The sequence below is a fragment of the Poecilia mexicana genome, unplaced genomic scaffold (assembly GCF_051168715.1).
Source record: "Poecilia mexicana isolate PSO_F unplaced genomic scaffold, ASM5116871v1 scaffold_9, whole genome shotgun sequence".
Classification (NCBI taxonomy): Eukaryota; Metazoa; Chordata; class Actinopteri; order Cyprinodontiformes; family Poeciliidae; genus Poecilia; species Poecilia mexicana.
The window spans coordinates 16855264-16875115 of NW_028263378.1; the positions used below are offsets into that span (position 1 = coordinate 16855264).

At 38.9% G+C, this 19852-nt stretch overlaps 1 protein-coding gene across 4 annotated transcripts; it reads left to right on the forward strand.

Moving 5' to 3' along the window:
• The first annotated feature begins 840 nt into the window (after positions 1-840).
• git2a (G protein-coupled receptor kinase interacting ArfGAP 2a) lies at positions 841-19809 on the forward strand. 4 transcript variants are annotated; one of them, XM_014987954.2, is made up of 21 exons: positions 841-1258; positions 5237-5370; positions 5577-5689; positions 6652-6757; positions 7286-7372; positions 7481-7611; positions 7713-7807; positions 8554-8599; positions 8982-9033; positions 9115-9187; positions 9328-9425; positions 9767-9878; positions 10866-10984; positions 11055-11204; positions 12948-13196; positions 13921-14007; positions 15996-16078; positions 16203-16394; positions 16614-16745; positions 17130-17193; positions 17932-19809. In XM_014987954.2, the coding sequence occupies exons 1-21, from the start codon at positions 1207-1209 to the stop codon at positions 18142-18144; spliced, it is 2388 nt and encodes a 795-aa protein (XP_014843440.2). In that variant the 5' UTR covers positions 841-1206; the 3' UTR covers positions 18145-19809. The 4 variants fall into 4 exon arrangements, with proteins under 4 accessions (XP_014843440.2, XP_087865011.1, XP_087865009.1 ...); XM_088008885.1 differs by lacking the exon at positions 16614-16745 and having other exon boundaries at positions 844-1258; XM_088008883.1 differs by lacking the exons at positions 12948-13196; positions 16614-16745 and having other exon boundaries at positions 844-1258.
• Positions 19810-19852: the final 43 nt, after the last annotated feature.

Sequence of the window (19852 nt, forward strand, 5' to 3'; positions counted from 1 at the left end):
AACACGATTAAATACATTTACAAAAAAGAAAAAGCTTTTGTTGCCTTTTTTTTTTTTTTTGCCTTTTTGAGATATTTGTATTTATGGAGAGAAAAGAATCAAAGTCAAATGATTTTTTTGTGTGCACAAATTTGAAGAATAAAGCTGATTTTTATTCTGATTCTGAACATGACCAGCACAGTTGTGGCAATCTTTGTGACATTGAGCATTGAAAGTACAGACACCTTAATGTTTCCAGGTTTCACAATAAAAGGTTTTCGTTTTCTTTTCAAAGGAGGTATGGAGTTAGCAGAAGTAGAAAACCCAGAGTGACTTTCAAGAACAACCACAAATTATATGCAGCGATCATCTTCATGGATCATTTTTGTTTGTTTGTTTGTTTGTTTTTGTGATTATAAGTAAGTATGGGCCCATTAGTATCATTAGACTGATCAGCTATCTGTAAATGATCTGTAAATGATAGCTCTTCTTCCTAAAGAGATGCCAAGTTATATTAACTTCATCTTTTGTTATATGTGGTGTTGTTAAGTTCAACAGTGACTGTCAAGGTAAATAAAAAGCATACTGTTAGCGTACTCATCGGGACAATTGTGACCCCTGCTGGACCCTTTCAAAAGGTGCCTGGATCATACCTACCTCCTGTGCAGAGGTACGTAAAATCATGTTAACTCGTCCAGAATACTGCCTATCAGGTAGTGTTGCACCAAATATGTTGCATTGTATTTAGCTCATGTTCTTAGATATAGATCAAGAATGCAATAGACGATAATTAATTCGGCATATACCAAGTTATTATCAGGGGGTGTCACTGTTACAATTGCCTGAGTTTCGCTTCCTGACAGTCCAGACTCGGGGCTTACTAACTCATGTTAGTAGGTCACAGTCGCAGCTGCTCCTTCTGCTGTCTAGCAGAAACTGAGGGGTAAACTCTCAAATGGGCGCAGGCTAGTTAGCGAGGCAGGTGGGTGCCTAGTCAGCTGTATGGCAGGAGAGAAGCTTATTTTAAATATTGAGAGCTAATGTTATCATGTACAAACTCTAAGGTTAGCAACGGCTAATGAAAGTATTTCGGTCCTTGTTTGTTTTATTTATTTATTAGCTAAGTCTAGCTAATGCGGAAGGCGTCTTCCTTCAGTGTAACCAATGGTTTTGGTAACGGGTTTAATGCGCTGCACCTTTTAGAAAGCATTTCCTGCAGATTTAAGGATGTCTAAACGCCTGCGAAACACTGAGTTGTGCGCCGATTGCTGTGTTCCAGGTAAGATCATTCACACTGAGGGGTTTACTTGCATTTAATATTATTAATCTGCTGACTTTTGGTTACTAATCCTTGATCAGATTATACCTGCCGCCCCGCTGTGCTTTCTTCTGCTTAGTAGTTCCTGCCTGCTTTTTACACAGACTATTGATGGGTGTAATTGTATCATAGCAAATGGCACTGCCAGATTTTCCCATCTAATTTTGAATTTTAGCATGTTATAAAGTTTTAGTCGTCAGTGCCATGCTTGCTCTTTCAGTGTAATGTGAGGTTCTCCCCTTCTTTCAAATTTATAAGTCACCGAGTAAGGTTCTGTGCAATTCCCCAATCTTTGAAGAACTCTAATTACGCCCTTTTAAAACGGATTTATAAAATTATTTACAGCAAATAAAAAGGGAACTATAGAACTCTTCCGACCCCAAAACAAACAAAGCAACAAAAATAACTTTAAAAGGGATGCAAGTATTTTTCATTTTTATAATTGTGTACAAAGGAGCATTTATGATATTATGAATTTTTGTTAAAATTCATTGAATATATAATAAATGTGTCGTCACAGGCTGAAGTTGCAGCACTAAAAGCTAAGCCAGCAACGTATATTATTACCAGTAGCAGAAGTGGTAACCGTTTAACAAATTATAACTTCCCTTTATTAAACAGTGCAATCTTTAGTTCAGACAGTGCATCCAGCATTCATACGGCAAAGAATATACTGTAAGTTCTTTTGATCAGCTTAAAAATATGATTTATTTTTTTAAGCTTAGATGGCAGTTTATGTTTATTTATTCATAAGATTTGAAGGAAGGTCTTCTATTGTGACACAAGCAGAAACCCTCATATCATCTTGGTTCTGCCTATTGAATACAACCAGAACTTTGCCTGCAGTGGTTTTGGTCCAAGAAATCACAGAAGATGGCAGCAGTTACTTTGCGTACCTGGCAATCTAACAACTAACGCTAGGCTGGGAGCAAATACTTCTTTAAAAACAGCTTCCTTGTCTAAATTTAAGTCTAAATAAGGCTATTTTTCCACACTTGGTGCATTTTAGTAAATAATAAATCACAGAAGATAGCAGCAGTTACTTTGCATACTTGGCAGCCTAGCAGCTAATGCTAGGCAAATACTTCTTTAAAAATGCTTCCTTGTCTAAATATTTAAGTCTATTTTTCACACTTGGTGCATTTTGGTAAATAAGCAATCACAGTTTTACTTAGCATCTAAGATTCCACATTTGGTGGACAATATTTGACTTACCTTTTGGTATTTTTTTGTCATGGTATTCATTAAAAGTGGTAATAGTTTTATCCCTAGCTTGAACCTAATTACTCCTTAGTAAAGCTTATTTCTCTCTGTGGCAATAAATCTCATTACAGCGTAATGGGCTGATCAAGGTTCACAATGGTTTAAAAGTCACTGCTTCAAAATTGCTAAAAGTAAAATCACAAAATGTGTCTGAGGTTGGACTAAATATGAGTTAGCTGACCTGTAACACCACTGACAGTCTCTTTATTTATCCTTCATTTAGTCTCGCGTGTAGAATAAGATATTTTTACCATTAAAAACAACAAATATGGGTAAATATTGAAGGTAATTCATGGAGTTAGTATTTAAACTCCTTCTTTAAACCTTCTTTTTGGATTAGGGTTAGTTGATGACATCAACCTACAGACAAATTGGCTGATTCAATAAATTTTCCTCTTCTTTTGGGAAATTAAAAACAGTAAAGCTCTACATTTTAGACATGGTGTATTGATCTGAAAAATACCATCTAATCAAAAAAAAAAACCTATTAAGTATTTTTAATCAAGATTTCATTCAATGAGACTCTCAAACCAACTACAGTCCAACATGAGATGAATGGCATCTTTTTGTTGAAGTAAATTATAGGCCTGGGAGAAACTTGGAGTGAGCTTTCAGACTCTAATGGGCCTGCGAAAGCGGAACAAATAATGACTGCATTGTGTCTCGGATACTTTTCAAAACTTCCATTCGAAGGAAAAAGAAGTGACGTGATGTTTTTCAGTAGTCACAGGAAGCAAAACAGGATGCAAAGCGCGTTGACTGCTGTTCTTGCCGAACAATTCTTTTATTGTTATAATGTGTTTGATTTACTGGAAGAAAATAAAATGCATAGCTTCACTTTCTTCAGAAACAAAAAAAATTAAGCAACTATCTTTTCCTCTTTATCGGTAAATGAGAAAGTTTGCGAAGTATGCAGGACCTCGTCCGTCATCTTGTCACTCGGATTAGTTAACCCTGGGGGTTTCTCAGCAGCTGCCCCAGCATATGGCTGGCACCGGTTGTTGAGTGTTAATATTTTTAGAGTTTCAGGATGCGGCATTAAGTTCAGCGGTTCTTGTTGAGAAAAGCATGGAGGAGGCATGTCAGCAAGTCCCAGCAGAGGGGTTATTAAATGGAGAAAAAGAGAGACCCAGGAGACAGAATCCGACCGCCAACCCCAGCAGCTGTTGCTCCTGCACCTCAGCTGCTGCTTAGACATTTACAGTCCTCAGTGTCTGCCCTTTCACAAAGCCATGTCTGATAGTTTAGACCTCGGAAGGATCTTACGAGTTTATTTGGTTTTTTAACTCCTGTTTGGTGTCAGAAAGTTTCTCTGCAGGATAAAGACAGCAGTGGAGCAAACTGTGTTACATCCTCTCTGTTTCTGTTTGCAGCACCATGCATAACTTTCACATGTGGCTCATTTCTATTTCTCATTTCTCTTCTGCCTGAACACAGCAGCGAAAGAGGAAGCTGCTCTGTCAGAAGGTGCTTCCACCTCTAACTGCTGGTCCTCACTTCCTTTTTAGAAACTTTTTACACACTGCACAGCCTCACTTTGACATGCAATTAAAGCAGCTTTAAGGGACTATTGCAACAATACGGAATTGACCTGTGTATTTTATTTTTTTTCCTTCGGTTTGCATTCGCATTCAGACGTTCTTGGATGTAATTTTAATAGTAGATTGATGAATATTTGAGATTTTAAACGGAGACAGACATCTTAAGAAAATTGACTATCAAAAAGTTTAAGAAATTAATTTGCAAAACATAAAAATGTAATACCTTTAATTTGTTTCACAAACAGAGATATATATTAGTTATTTTAATTATAGCCTATAGTAAGTTAAATCCAAACTTCAGCTCCTCAAAAAGTCGCAATATTATACTGAGCAGCCTCTTCTTTAGCAGTGACCTTTTGTGGCAGCCATTACTATCTGCTAGACAACTGTCAGGTCAGCAGACCTCCTTATGATTATGTATGTGTTTACACTTCTTAAACATAACAATTCTGTGTGAGCTGTAAGACATTCCTTTTTGTGTAGTGACTCTAACCTTATAGCACAAAATATGGGGTTTGTGTTTGTGGTATGCACCTTGGTGAAAAAAAAAAGTACATTGTTTAAAGCCTGTGTGTTTTCCTTAATGGCTTTGCAAGATGTACCCAATCCTCTCTGCCTGTTTGAAAGTAATTGGCATTTATCAATCTGTGAAGGGTTGCAAAGTTACTTCTAAGACTTTGGGATGTCAGTAAACCAAAGTCCATGATCTACAACTGGAGAAAAAAAAAATGCAGCAGTAGTGAATCTTCCCAGTAGAGGCCAGTCAATCAAAATTACTCCAAGTACACATCAAATATTCAACCAGGATGTCCCACAACAACCCAAAATAACATCTAAGGTACTGTAGGCCTCACCTGCATCATTTAAAGTTCAAGATTTAGAAACTGGAGGAGAGTTACCGGACATAAATGGCCTCCATATGAGAGCTGCAGCGACAAACCCACCGAGCAGAAGGAACAAAAAATCCCCAGCTTAAACTCCCCGCCAAAAAAGTTCTTGATAACGAGTGTGATGTTACATTTGACTGAAACCCAACACAGCACTTTAGAATCTAACCATCTTACTGACAGTCAAAAATGGTGGCGGTAGTGTGATGGTTTAGGTCTGATTTTGACTTTATCTTCCTGTCTTCCAGAGCCTCGCTGGGCCTCCGTGAACAGGGGAGTGCTGATTTGCGACGAGTGCTGCAGCGTTCATCGGGGTCTCGGCAGGCACAGCTCCCAAGTCCGTCACCTGACGCATTCCACATGGCCTCCAACACAGCTTCAGGTTAATGACCCCCCCCCCCACCAGAGAGATAATTCTGATTTACGTTCCTCTTTGCTCTCAGTACTGTTCGGCACGCCGTGAAAGTGTCTTCTCTAGAGGCCGAGCAGGCCTGGGATGCCTTGACGTTACACAGCACATATCTTTGTAGTTGTAGTTGTCATTGGATGGGACGCATTTTAAACAATCGTCTGTTTTACTCCGTCCAGATGGTGCAGACATTATACAGCAATGGTGCAAATTCAATATGGGAGCACTCCCTTCTGGACCCTGCATCTGTGATGAGTGGAAAACGTAAAGCCAATCCTCAGGACAAACTTCAGTAAGAGCTTTTGTTGTGTTTTTCAGTCTTTATTTGTGGAGCATCTGCGCTGTGGGGGCTCAACTTACCACTTGGCCAATTAGTTCCCCTATTTTGTACCCTTATGTTAAACTCCCTGCATCCGTTTCATAGCCCTGCACTTAACTGATGTAATATTTAGTTAGATATCGTATTTCGAGAGCCATGTATTCACATTCTGCATGCCAATAATATTTTTGGCCAGTTGGTTGGTCTGCAGCGGCCCCATGATGCTCACCATATGTGATGCTAAAGCTTGCAGAACACACTGACAAAAAATTGTAACGACGGGGAAAGAACAAGTGTGAGGAAACTGATCAAAACTGATGTAGACGTTGCTATATTCAGCTATGATATTGTGTCCATATGTTTATCTGCTATCATGCATGACTTATTTAATCTGTATTAGTATGATTAACGAACGTGCATATCTGTGCAGCCGACCAAATGCTCTTTGCTCACACTTAATTGTGGAGATTTTGTGGAGATCTAAGCGAATTAAATTTAAAGTGGACATATAGTAGTTTCAAATCCTTAATTTTCACATTTAAGCCATTCAGTTGTGGCCTATTTAAAGTGGCATTAAATTATATGTAAAGTTTTTAGATTCTGTTATACATAACTTTTCCCATTTCAGTGTCATGATAGTTGATGTTAAGAATATTCTGACTGTCTTATAAGGCAGGTACAAAATAATCACAACTTTTAAAGGGAGTAAATTTCAACGAGGTGAAATTACCTGCACAAACACAGGAGATAATAAAATTAGGTATGCTTGGCAAAAAAATGAAAAGATCAATATTGAAATGAATAGCAAACGTCCCTGAATTTAAGATGTGGTTGTTTTTTTTAATTGATCTCCATGGATCGAATTCATGATGTTAATCATAAAAATGTCAATATATTGCTGTTTACTCATTCATTTCATGTTTCTGTTTCAAAAGCCCAAACAAATCAGAGTTTATTAGAGCCAAATATCAAATGCTGGCATTCGTCCATCGCATGCCGTGCCGTGACGACGACAGCTCTACAGCAAAGGATTTAAGCAAGGTAAGAAGAAATAGATGGGGAACAACGTTGCATTTAAAATACTCTTTAGCAAATCTAACAGGTTCAATTCATACAAAACAATTTGTTAGTTTATTACTTTGCTTTTTAGAGTTAATGAGCTTCTATTTAGTGAACCGTGACTTTTTGTTTCCTTGGCGTATAAATATAACCTGGCGCAGGATTAGATGTCATAACCGTAAAGACAAAGGGACGTACTATTAAAGTAAGGCAGTCGTCTGTTGCTCTTCATAGGATTACTCTGCATTTGGTTAGAACAAACATTTTGACAAAAACTTTGACAAAGAAGTCTGAACCATGTCTTGCCTCCACCTTCAGCGGGGACGATGGTAAGAGAGGAACTGCAGCAAATCATGGGGGTTGCTGAAGCAACAATTTTATTTTAAGGTCTTTGCTCAGATATTTATTACAGGATGCAAGAATAATGTAGTACTTAGATTTGTTTTTTCACAGCATCAACTGATTCTTTAGCTTGTTGCGTCTTCATAATGTATGTCAATTACTTTTCAGCAACTTCATTCGAGTGTGCGCACAGGAAATCTCGAGACTTGTTTGAGGCTGCTGTCTCTGGGAGCACAAGCTAATTTTTTCCATCCAGTAAGACTTGGTTTTTCATTTTAATTGATTAAATTTTTTATGTTTTTCTATTTTTGTGTGTGTTGATTCTTCTCTCGGCGTTGCTGATAATTGATGCGTCTCTTCCAGGACAAAGGAAACACTCCTTTGCATGTAGCTGCAAAGGCAGGCCAAGTATCTCAGGCTGAACTACTGACTGTGTATGGGGCTGATCCTGGAGCTCTAGACAGCAATGGCAAAACTCCCATTGACCATGCAAGGTATAGCCTCTCATTATTAACAGTTCATGTTTTTTAGTCTTTCATGACATTTCTGGATCTATGCATCTTTAACTATTTGTGTTACTGCTGTGTTTTTTCAGAGAGGTTGGTCACTATGACCTGGCAGACAGGCTGGTGGAGATTCAGTATGAGCTCACTGATCGACTGGCGTTTTATTTATGTGGCAGAAAACCGGGTAAGCAGTGACAGAGAGTCATTTGTGATTTGTGCTTAATTGGTCTGTGCATGTTTTGGTAATTATGTTTCCTTATCTGAAACCAGTAATGAAAGTAGTGAGGGATTATACAACACAGGTTGTGATTTTCTTTCCTTCCAGGCTCTGTTCAGACTTGCTGTACTTCATTTCTTGTTTGATTTTGACAAATATTTAAGAAATAAAGCGTGAAAGGGGGAGATAAAAAAGCAAGCACAAGGCAGCTGAGCATGCAGCTAAAAGATGCTAAAGAGTGATAATGTTATGTTTGGAACGCTGAACTAAGGCCTCAGTGCATAACACAATGTCCATGCCAGGCAGTAGTGATAACAGAGTCCAGTTATTAATCAATGGCAACTCCAGACAGATGGCTTTTTAGCCTTGATTTAAAAGAACTCAGTGTTTCAGCATTTTTGCTGTTTTCTGTAAGTTTATTCCAGATTAGTGCAGAATAAAAACTGAAAGCTGTCTCAGCTACATGCTTTACACATGCAGTAATTGTACACACTGCAAATTTCATCACAAAAAGAGGGAAAAACAGCATTATTTCTGTTAATACGGTGTATTTTTTATAACATAAAACAAACAACCATTTATTTTCTTTCTTTAATTACTCATCTGATCATAAAATTCAACAGCCAAAACATGTGGGGGGAGACTCCATCTGAAATTATTGTTAGTAATGGTTATGCCAAATAAATCCACAACTCTCCTCTTGATCCATTTAGATCATAAAAATGGTGAGCACTTCATCGTTCCCCAGATGGCTGACAGGTACGTTCCATTCATATTAAGGGTCTTGTCTTTAGTTTACGATCAGTCAGGCACGTTTTCATGCCTGTGTCGCTCTCTCTCTCTTCCCACCTTCCACTAACTCGGTGTTTGCTTTGTTTAATCTAGTTTAACGGAAGCAGATCCACTCAAATTACAGTTTTAGCTAATAATTCAGTTGTTCTGACTGTAAATGTATGCTCTAATTTCACTTCAGTCTGAAAACTGCTCTGCAGAGCACTGTGCTTTTTAAATTACATATTTGAACTTTTTCACTTGCTCTCTTTTGATGGAGCAGAAATGTGTAAGTATAACTTGGTTAAACAGTAAAGCTGGCTGAAATTCATCTGCATGTAATTGTAAAAGTTACCTTTTCTCTTTGTAGAAGTCCAGATCTAACAGAACTTGCAAAAGCCGCAAAGAGAAAACTGCAGTCAGTGAGTACTTATCTTGCCCTTGGAGGTTTTTATTCATTCAGCCTCCTTAAAGCTAAATGTGCTTTTCTTACCTTTATTCAGCTCAGCAATCATTTATTTGAGGAGTTGGCCATGGACGTGTATGATGAAGTGGACAGACGAGAGACGGATGCAGGTGAAGGACAAATAAGTGTCTTTTGATTTGAGAAGCTGTCTCTCGTTGCATTTCATCAAAGTGCCATTTTTCTTTGTTGACCAGCTTGCAATAAGGTGCAGCTTTGCTCACCTCTGTCATCTGTGTGTCATTGCTTGCAGTGTGGTTGGCAACACAGAATCACAGCACGTTGGTGTCGGAGACGACTGTGGTTCCTTTCCTTCCTGTAAATCCAGAGTATTCATCAACAAGAAACCAGGTGAGTCGGCTTCAGACGCCTCTGCAGGTTTCTGCTGCAGGTTCTGCTTTTCACTGAAAATTAAATTTTGGTACGGTTGTTTGACTGGTTATTTTTATTTATTTATTTTATTTATTTATTTTATTTGAAGGTGCCTATTCTTAAATGTTTCTTAATTCTATTGATTCACTATATTTAAAATTCTAATCTTTACTTTGTATAATTTTAATCTGCTTGATTTTATTTTATTTTTTTTCTTATTGTATGTTGTTTTAACTTTTTTTTTTGCACAAGCACTTTGAATTGTCTCCGGCTGAAAGGTGCTATATAAATAAAGTTGCCTTGCTTTGCCTTGCCTTTAGGGACGACAGAAGCTCGCAAGGTTCAATGCACATGAATTTGCAACTCTAGTCATTGATATTTTAAGTGACGCCAAACGCAGACAACAAGGGAATTCTGTCGGCAGTCCGAAAGGTCTGTATCCTCCTGTCGCCTTTATCCAGAGCTCTGCTGACATTAATGTAAACTACAAAAGTTCTCAGACTGGCCTGAACATCATAACATTTTATGACGTTACAATTACAACTAAGGCTATTACAATTTAATTTCAGCGTCGCATAAAACATAGCAGACAGGCGAGGGATGGAGTTATGAACAAGTTTGATGGAGAAGTAGGTTGTAAAACGAAATCCCAAGCTTTGGTAATCTCACAGATTACCAAAACCAACACACTGTTCAAGGAGAGCCATCGGAGAAGCAGTGGGGGGCCTGTGGTAACTCTTGAGCCGGAGAGATGCTCAACGTAGCTGCGATATTAGTTGTACATTTCTTAAACCTGGTCAATGTGGATAAGTGATAACATGGCGATCTGGGTAGGTGATAAATTAAACCTTTTTTTTTATTTTTATTTTTTTTTGCCTACATGCAAAATGTTTTGTTTGAAAAATTAGCACTTCACATCCCACTGAACACATTCTCCACCATAAAACATAGTGGTAGCCGTATTATGCTGCGCTCCGTCATTCATGACTTCTTTCAGCTGCTATATTGACTATTAGTATTTATTATTGAGTTAGTAAAATAAAAAAATTAATTAATTGCCCATCTGTTGCCAGACTTAAAGTTTGAGGTTCCCAGATGCCTCTCTGTCCAATCTGACTGAACTTGGAACTATTCTGTGCAGAAACAATGGGCTAAAGGTTTAGCCTCATGACGTGCAAAGCTGGGAGAAACAAACCCGTAGTGACCTGCAGATATTCCAGTCAAGTATTGCGTGAGGGGTGCGAATACCATCAAATATTTACAACTGTTCCGGTCAAACTCCAGAAGCAAATATATTGAAGGTTGTGGTTGTAGGATGACAAAATGTGGGAAAGTTCAAGGGAACACTGAATGCTTTTGTAAGCTGCTGTGTCAATCGGACCGACACTAACCACGCCATTTTGATCCCGTTTATTCCAGACAATGTTGAACTCATATTAAAGGGCGTGGCTGTCAGACACAGCAGTGATTATGACAGCGTGGCTTCAGATGAAGACACAGATCAAGAGCTCCCTTCGAGCAAAGGAGACAGAACCAAGGTATTTGACCACTGAGTGAGGACACATGCTCCCTGCTGGTGGGTTTGTCTTTAACCAGTTTCCTCAACAGAGCCTGGACTCTGACATTTCTGACGGCCCTGTAACTATGCACGAATACATGGAGGTGAAAAACGCGCTCACTACCTCCGAAGCCAAGATCCAGCAGCTCTTGAAAGCCAACGACGATCTGAGCGACGAGCTGAGGCTGATGCAGAAAAAGGTATCCCCCGCGCTGCACCAATGAGATCACTAACCCCCGGGGGATCGCTGACTGGGAGGGTGGGGGAAGTTTGTGGAGACGCAGAGCGGCTTCTGGAGCGCAGTGTGAGCGCTCCCTGGTGTCGGAGGTTATGAACTGATCAGAGCCAGTGAGATTGGATCGGCTCAGCTTTCTTTTTGACCAGCATGTTTCAGAATCTTAATAAAAAAAAAACCTCATATTTGTTTTTTTCTCCTTGTTTTTCATTTTTTATTCTTTTTTGTTTGGTTGACTTTCAGAAAAAGCAAAGCATCTTTTTTTTTTTTTTTTTCATTTAATAACGGATTATATTTTTATTGTGTTATCAGTTGGAATGAATGTTATGGCATCTAATGTTACTAACAAGCATGTTGTAAAAAAAAAAGCATGACATAATTTACCCTGGATTTTAACGTTTTATGACACAATAGTGACTAACGAACCGTGTATGTTTGTGTGTGTATGTTGCTTTACCACACGTGCTGTTTTTATATTTCAAAATGTTGGAAATGTTGTTTTTGTTGTGTTTTCTAACTAGTTACATTGGACTGAAAGATACTGGTCAAACAAACTTGGAACCCTGTTGCTCTGGTCTTTAATCTGTGTGATTAAATCACACAGAAAATGATCCACTGGCTTGTGGAGCCACACCTGTCTTGATTTGCACAGACAAGAAATAGATCCTATTTGCTCTCATGTTGCACACGTTTTGTGCAGTTTAGATTCTCAACATTTGTGTTTTCTAGAACCTGTTTTTTTTTTTTTTTAAGTCTTGTCAATGGACCCTTTAGGATAAACATATGCCTCTCAGTAAATTAGAATATTTTGAAAGGTTAATTTATTTTAGTTAATTAGTTAAAAATAGAGAATCACATATTTTAAAGATGAATTGCACACAGACATATTTCAAACTTTGAAATGACGTGTACCTGTATTTAGGCTTCGTTTTTTGTGGATGGTAGCAGTTCGGTGTCCACGTTTAGATAAAGGACTGTTAATGCAAACCAGTCAATACTTATAATTTGTTTTATTTTGACATGTAATGTGGCCGCGACCCGTTCGTTTTTCATATCGTAAACATATCAGCTCTCTGAACTTAAATCGGAGACTTTATCCTCCTTTCTCCTACCAAATCCTTCCTTCCCTCTTTTTGTCGAATGCCAATTGCTACATTCATTTTGGGGCCAGGTTTTGCTTCTCTTCTCTTTTTTTTTTTTATGGTTCTTGAGTCTGTTCTGTAGCTGCATCTTTGTGCAACAGTCTCTTGCTTGCTTATAACTTGCTTTGCATTTTGGAACCAAGATTAAGTCCTTTTTAAAAATGACGTCCAGGGAATATGGCAGACATGTCTGCATGAATTTGATCTTACAGCAGTTGGTAACTTTTGGATTCTGACATTATTTAAACTAAATCTGAAGCTCCAACGATATTTCTAAATTTAGTTTTATGCAACGGAGTAGATTAGTCTTATGGAAATCTAGATTTTTTTAAAAACGTTTTGTCATGAAAGCAGCTTCAGATTTGTTTGTGTGTTTAAAATTCTTAATATCGACAAAGATCTGCTAAATTAGTGCCACATTAAAGAGTCGCCAGGATCGAATTTAAGTTCAAATGTGTAGAAATTGTAGGATAAAATCAGTTATGGTAAGCTTCACAGAGCTAACAGGGACCCAAGCTTGCCTTGCTGAGAGCGCCTCTTAGTGTACTGCTGACCGTCTCTTCCAGCTGCAATCTCTGCAAAGTGAGAACACCTCTCTCAGGCGGCAGGTCACAACAAATGTCTATCAGACCCCCAGCGGTACAGACTACCCTGACCCGTCCAGCCCCTCAGCCCTGAAACGCCGGCAGTCTGCGCGGGCCAGTCGGCCCATGTCAATGTATGAGACCGGCTCGGGCCTGAAGCCCTATCTTTCCAAAGGGGAAACTCCTTACCCAGAGGAGGGTCTCCCCAGCCTGCAACCCTTTCCACCTCATGTAAGTAAGACCCGCTCCCCGCAGCTTCCTCTGCACTGCTCACTTCTGTTGTCTTTCCCCCCTCATTTCTTCACCCCGTCTGCCGTCGTGTCGCTCCGCCCTTGTTTTTTTATTTGATTTATTTGACTTGCCACAGGGTGTTTAGCTGTATCGAAGACTGAGATTCATTGAAAATGCCATTGCCACACATTTGTCTCGTTTCACCGTGTCCAGTTCAGAATCATGTCTACGTTGTCTCGGTTTACTGGATTGCTGCTTTATTTGGACAAACTGTATTTGTGGAAGCGAGTTGATTAGCTTTGGATTTTTGTACTGTTTTATGTTGACGTGCATTAAAGTTACCGTATAAACTCTGTGTTTTGTAATGCATGATGCTCCTACACACACACACACACACATTTCATCTGTTTCCATTTTCAGTTTCAACAAGACATGGTTAAATTTGAGACCTCGCTTATAATAAATGTACCTCTACCCTCTTGGTTTGTTTTGAGTTCATGCAGTTGATACAGGATATTTGGAAATAACTTCACAATTACAATCAATTCCTCATTTAAACCAATATATTTCATGTTCATAGGTTCTTCACCTTTTGCTCAACCATTTTGTCATAATTACCAGTAGATTTATTCTGCCTGGGGAAGAGATCCATCTCCATTCATATATATATTTTTTTTTTACCTCACACTTTTTCATTGAAATATGATTTAACCTCTGTCTTTAGACAGAAAGGGGTGCATTTGTGACCTCTTCATCCCTTCCCTCATTTCCATCCACCCTGTCTTGGTCCAAGGACGACACTCCTCAAACGGTTAAGTACATTTGCGCTCGGCCTGCATCCTTGTGGGACACGGCAGATCCACTTGGAGCCTCCTCTCTCTGTCCCTCCTTCATAAGCTTCCTGTGCTCTCCTGCCATTTATCTGCCCTGCTGCATGAGCCGAACCTCCCACCGGCTGCCGTCACCAGCATCATCCTCAGCGCACCGTTAACCAGTGGGAAGGCAGAGTGTTGTGCTGTGCCTTGCATTCATTCCCCTTGAACTCGCTTACATTTGGTCACGTTAGAATTTACAGAGTCTTACAGACTCTGTGGGAAAGACCAACACAAATTGGTAAAGGTATAGTTTGCAAATAAAATTGGAAAAGCGTGCAATGCAATCCGTATTCAGTATGTCTTATGTTGGTATTGTTTGTAAAATAGTATTTTTGGGTAAAGCAGCATCTGTTTTGCTTTTCTCAGGCTGACTGGAGGGCATCAGTAAACGTACATTTTTATTTTTTAAAAAACAGATTCTCACAGATTTAAGACAGGGCTTTGACTAAACCATTTTATCAAAGCTCTGACTTGATGTTTTCCTTGAAGGTGAACCTCTGACCAGCTTACCTGGCACTGCTGAAGTATCTGCACAGCATGATTTGGCCGTCAATATGTTTCATCTACGGGATTAGTGTTTCAAAACACAGGGTGTTTAGCATGTTGGCCAAAAAAAGTCTTTTCTAACAAGACCTCCTCCTTCCACCTGTTTGTCATGTCCCTGTCACGGCTTTTAACTAAATTTAAGTTTAAATTGTTTTTTTTTTATTTATTTAACGTTTTCCTTATTGTCACTTAAACTGAATTACTTAGGAATTTTTTAATGGTAGATATCAAGGGTAAAGAGGTTAGATTAAAAAATACAAATGAATGCCATATTCTTTTAGATATTTGAAAACTAACACAGTTATGGAGTAATTTCTGCATAACTGATTATATATAGTACAGTATCGTTTGACTAATTTGGCAAAATAAAAAAAGTCCAAGGTGTGTGAATTCTTTTGTAATCAAGTCAAAAGCTGATTGACCTGCTGAACCTTGAATTGAATTTTTGAACATCACATTTCTACACTTTAAACACTAAGGTAAAAAGGAAGGAAATTGCACATTTTGTGAAATCTTAATTAGATTTTTTTTTTTTTTTTACATTTTAGCTTCCTGTTAACCCTCAAAAACATTGTAACTTAGTTTAATTTTGTCCTGTAGGTGATAAGTTTTGCAAGAAAAGAGAGAAAAATGTTGTGATCCAGACAGGTTTATTTGAGAAGACGAGTCAGTGACCAAGGCAGAACAGACATTTATGTCATGTCTGAATGCAAGAGAATTTCCTGAGGTGAGTTATTTGGTCTGCATTCTGATTCAGATTTAGATCTGGATTCGCTGAGAATGTGGAGACCTGCTGTTTGTGAAAATGCTAAGCAGGCTTCCCAGACATGACTGTACTCGTACATCTAAGCACTTCTGGAGTCTAAAGTTTAAGAAATTCCTTTAAAATCTGGTGCAAAGACGAGTTTTCCTGCAGTAAAATGTTTTGTTAAACATTAAGTGGTGTTTTTCCTCTGCCATCAATTTTATTGTCAGTATGAGATTTTTGTGTTTTCTACACATGAATAACTACCAGTAGCTTTTTTTTTTGAATAGTTTCACCTTCAACTTGGGAATCCACAAGCTCCCATACACGTATGATGTTGCTAAAGCACAGATATGGCTTCACTCTGATTTGAACAAACCTTCTGAACTTTGTAAATATTCACTTTCCTAATATCTTTTTTTTGTTTGTTTGTTTTTCCTTGCCTGTATTGCTATAGTTTGATGCTCTGGCTTCAAAGCTTTGCTGGCCTGTTTTATTCAGCTCTGCTTTTCATTCTGAATGAATTGAACACATTCAGCAAACAGAGGTTTTACATTAAGAATATTTCATTTATTACTGAATATTGTGTAGTCTGTAGTATGTTGTTTATTTTACTGCAAACTTTCTCTCCAGACGTCAAAGCTGGAAAAGCAAAGCAGCGTGCCAGAAAGCGACTATGACAACACCTTCAATGACTCTGAGATGGATGATTCTGGGTAAGATGATATATATGCCAGCAAATCGGAAGTTCTGCACCTTTTATGTTTTGTACACTTGAGTAACTTGAAAACTTTTAAGCGTTGCTCTTCTTTTTACTCTCTTTGACTTTCCCCTTTGCAGCTTTGGCAGGAGGGGGAGGATGAGGAGCAGCGGGTGGCTTGGAGAGGGCAACTCCATCCCAGAGCTGGAGGATCTGCAGACAGAGTCGGACCCCACGCTGCCAAGCACGGAGGACGTCATCCGCAAAACGGAGCAGATCACCAAGAACATCCAGGAGCTCCTGCGAGCTGCTCAGGACAATAAACATGACAGGTCAGACTGAAGGAGAGCGCGTCTTATTTTCAGCCTTCTTGTCCTTTCCTCCATTTCAAACCCTCCTCCATTGACCATTTTTCAGTTGGTTTGTTATTTTTTGATGCCTTTTGTCCACTTTTCCCTGCCAATATTTCCCCTTCTCATTCCTGCCTCCACCCGCGCTGTCCTGTCCTGTTGCGATACTCTTTGGCTTCCCCCATCCTTCGCCGCGTGTAGACCGTGTGAGCGTGAGGGAGTCCGACGACTCCGTCACAGCCTGGGATGTTTCAGCACCCTGGTGCCATGGGCTGAGAAGGCCTCCTCCCCCCTCCAGCCTCTCAGCCTGCGGTCCCCCGACCCCACCTCCTGGTACTCTGGCCTCTGTCCCTGCCTCCCAGGCACAGTTTTATTTTCCTCTTTCCTCTATTTCCTCTGCTGACTCTCACCTGCTAATAAGCTCTGCTTTTTTTTTTCTTTTTTTTTTTTTTGGATGTGCCTCTACATGGTTTAGTTATCTGACTTTAAATTGTCTTCTGTAGTAAAAAAAAAAAAAAAAGCCATGTGGTTGATTGCTTCTAATATGGCATGTTACTCTGAAACAATTACTTCTGTATCTTGAGAGCTTCTAATGGCTAAATAACGTTGCAGCTTGTTATTTTAGTATCAGTAATATTATGAGTTTGTGTGATTGTTAATTTAAGTTTAATGTGAATGAGACCATGTTTAACTCATAAAAAGCCTTTTTCGTCACAGCTTTGTCCCCTGCTCAGAAAGAATCCATGTGGCTGTAACAGAAATGGCCGCCCTCTTCCCCAAGGTTTGATAACACTTTTTGCATTTACAGTCAAACATTGTTGTATCCACTCTTCATCAGCATAAACTTCATCACAGTTTTAATGCTGCATCTGGCTCCTTGTTTTGTGGTTGGAATAATACAACACAATAACTGGGTGCCTGGGTTTGGATTTATTGTGTATTTCTTTTTCAGTCACTCTGGGTCAAAATTATACATACACTCCTTTAATTCTGAATCATTCCTTACAGTTCATATCAGTTATGGGAGTGCGATGAACTCCAGAGGTGTAATATTGCGAGTTCAGCCCTAGCTAGGCTTCATCGCGTCAGATCATGAAGCTTTTCTTCAAAAGGTATTCAGTCTGTGTGGGCAGCTGTATATTTCAGTCACTTTTGAAGGTGCTGATGATGTTGATGTTGAGAGTGAATTGAGACAATGAGACCCGTCCTCCAGGATCTTCCGGTTCACAGTTGTCTCAAGTCTTGGTGTAGGATGTGTCTGAACATCCTAACCATCTCATCTTAAACTGAGCAATTTGGGTTAACGCTTGATACTTAAATACAGGGTCTGTTCAGCTGCCAGCGATGATGCTGCATTCACGGCGCAATGATTAAAGCTTCAAAATAAGATTCATGCCAGTGATGAGTGCAAGCTTCTGAACGGTATCTAACATGGAGGGAATTGTCCACCGTCTCTGTTGGCTTCATCCCTTTGTGACCCACAAACCTGACTGTGGTTCTTTGTGTGTCCCCCGAGCAGAAGCCACGCTCAGAGACGGTGAGAGGATCTCTGCGCCTGCTGACCACCAGCGCCTGCCGCCTGCAGAACGAGTGCCGGAAAGCCGTGCCTTTGGACGGCAGCTCAGGGCCGGACATGCAGCTTGTCACCCAGCAGGTCATACAGTGTGCTTATGACATTGCCAAAGCCGCCAAGCAACTCGTTACCATCACAACGAAGGAGAATACTAACTAAACAGCATGCTCCAAAGCCACCATCTCAGTATTGTTCCTATATTTTCAGTGATTAAAAAAGAAAACAACTTAATTTTAATGTATTGTGGTATATGCATGTGTTTTTTTTTATTATTTAAAAACAATACTGACTATATCTAAAAGCAAGATTGTCAAAGGGAAAGGAAAAAATGCAATGTTATACAATGTATTTAGCTGTTGTTGTAGCACAATTCCTCTTAATGTAACATTTTCCGAAAAGCACATCTGTATTGCTCTATTATAGAGTGATTGTGAAACATCTTTACTCAGCTTAAAGTAGCTAAAAGAAAAATAATGAAGTACATTAGACTGCATGCTGAAATAGGTCAATGATAGCTGTCCAAACTATGTTTGTTTGCTATATTCAGGGTTCCTACACATTGAGAAACTCTAAACACTCTAAGGTAAAAATTACCTTATTTCTTTGTCTTTTCTGACTGTATAAATGTAAAAGTCCAACATAAATTTACAACAGGGAAAGGTCCAGTCAAATATTTGTCTTTATTTGTCTCAGACACAGTAAACTCTTTGCTTTTACAGCCAATTATCATGGAAAAAAAAGCATTTTCTTACCTGATAAACTTTATGCTCACAAACAGCACCCACTGTTGCTCTGGTGGTTTGCCTGTTTAATGTGTTAGCCGTTCCTATGTTTGCCATTTCCTGAGCTTTGGGTTGTTTTGCCTTTGCCTTTTGGAATCTAAGATTCATATTGTCTCATAATCATGGATTCGGTTTTTGCTGGGTGCAAATCTGGAAATAATCAGATTTAGTCATGTTTCTGTTTTTCTGGTTCTAAAATATTAAGGAAATATGGAAGGAAATTAGGTGTGAAACAACATTCCTGTGTTGTTTTCCAGGTGCATTTAATAAAAAACATGAAATTATGGTAATTTGAGTCCAAGGCTGAAGGATATTGAAACCAACAAAATCTGGAAGTAAATATATTTCTTACGCTCTTATTGTTTTTTCATACTTATCTGGAAAATCCTGAAATCAAATACAGATTTTTAAAGATAGTGTAGGAACCCTGAATGTAATACAGATCATCTCACCATCACTTTCAATATAAATAATTGAGCATCCAATTAACTCCTATCCATGGTTCAGAATGAATCTTTAGATGCTTCTTGGCACTGCAGTATTAATGTTTGCTTCAATAAAATGTTATTTACATATTTTGTCAGCCAAATGTAACCCTGTCTGCAGTGAACTGCCTCTCTGTGCAGTGAAAGTGAGTTAGACCTTTTCAGGGGCCAAGATGTTTTCTGCCACCAGCACAAAGAAGATCTTTTAGTATTTACTGTTCCAACAGTTTGGTTTCTTCCCACTGGCTCCATGTTGTCTTGCAGGTGTTTCATTCAGCTTTCGGCCACATGTATGTGTGTTTTTCTCTGTTCTGTTTCCGCTGGTTTTATTTTCAATGTACAACGAATGGGCTAAAACTGTAGATGTGTTCTGTATTGCTAAGCAACCCAGTGTTTATCTTCCCAAAGTGTTTCTGAGTTCATTTTCATATTGAAATCTCTTCCAAGTAAGTCCCTTCCTGTGCTTGAGTGAAGTGCAGGGATGTATGAAATGCAGCATCTCAGCTGGAAATGAAGTAAAAAAAATATTTTTTAAATAAACTCTATTTATATGTAAACCTATCAGTCTTTTGGTGTTTTTAGCTTCATGTTGTATTACTT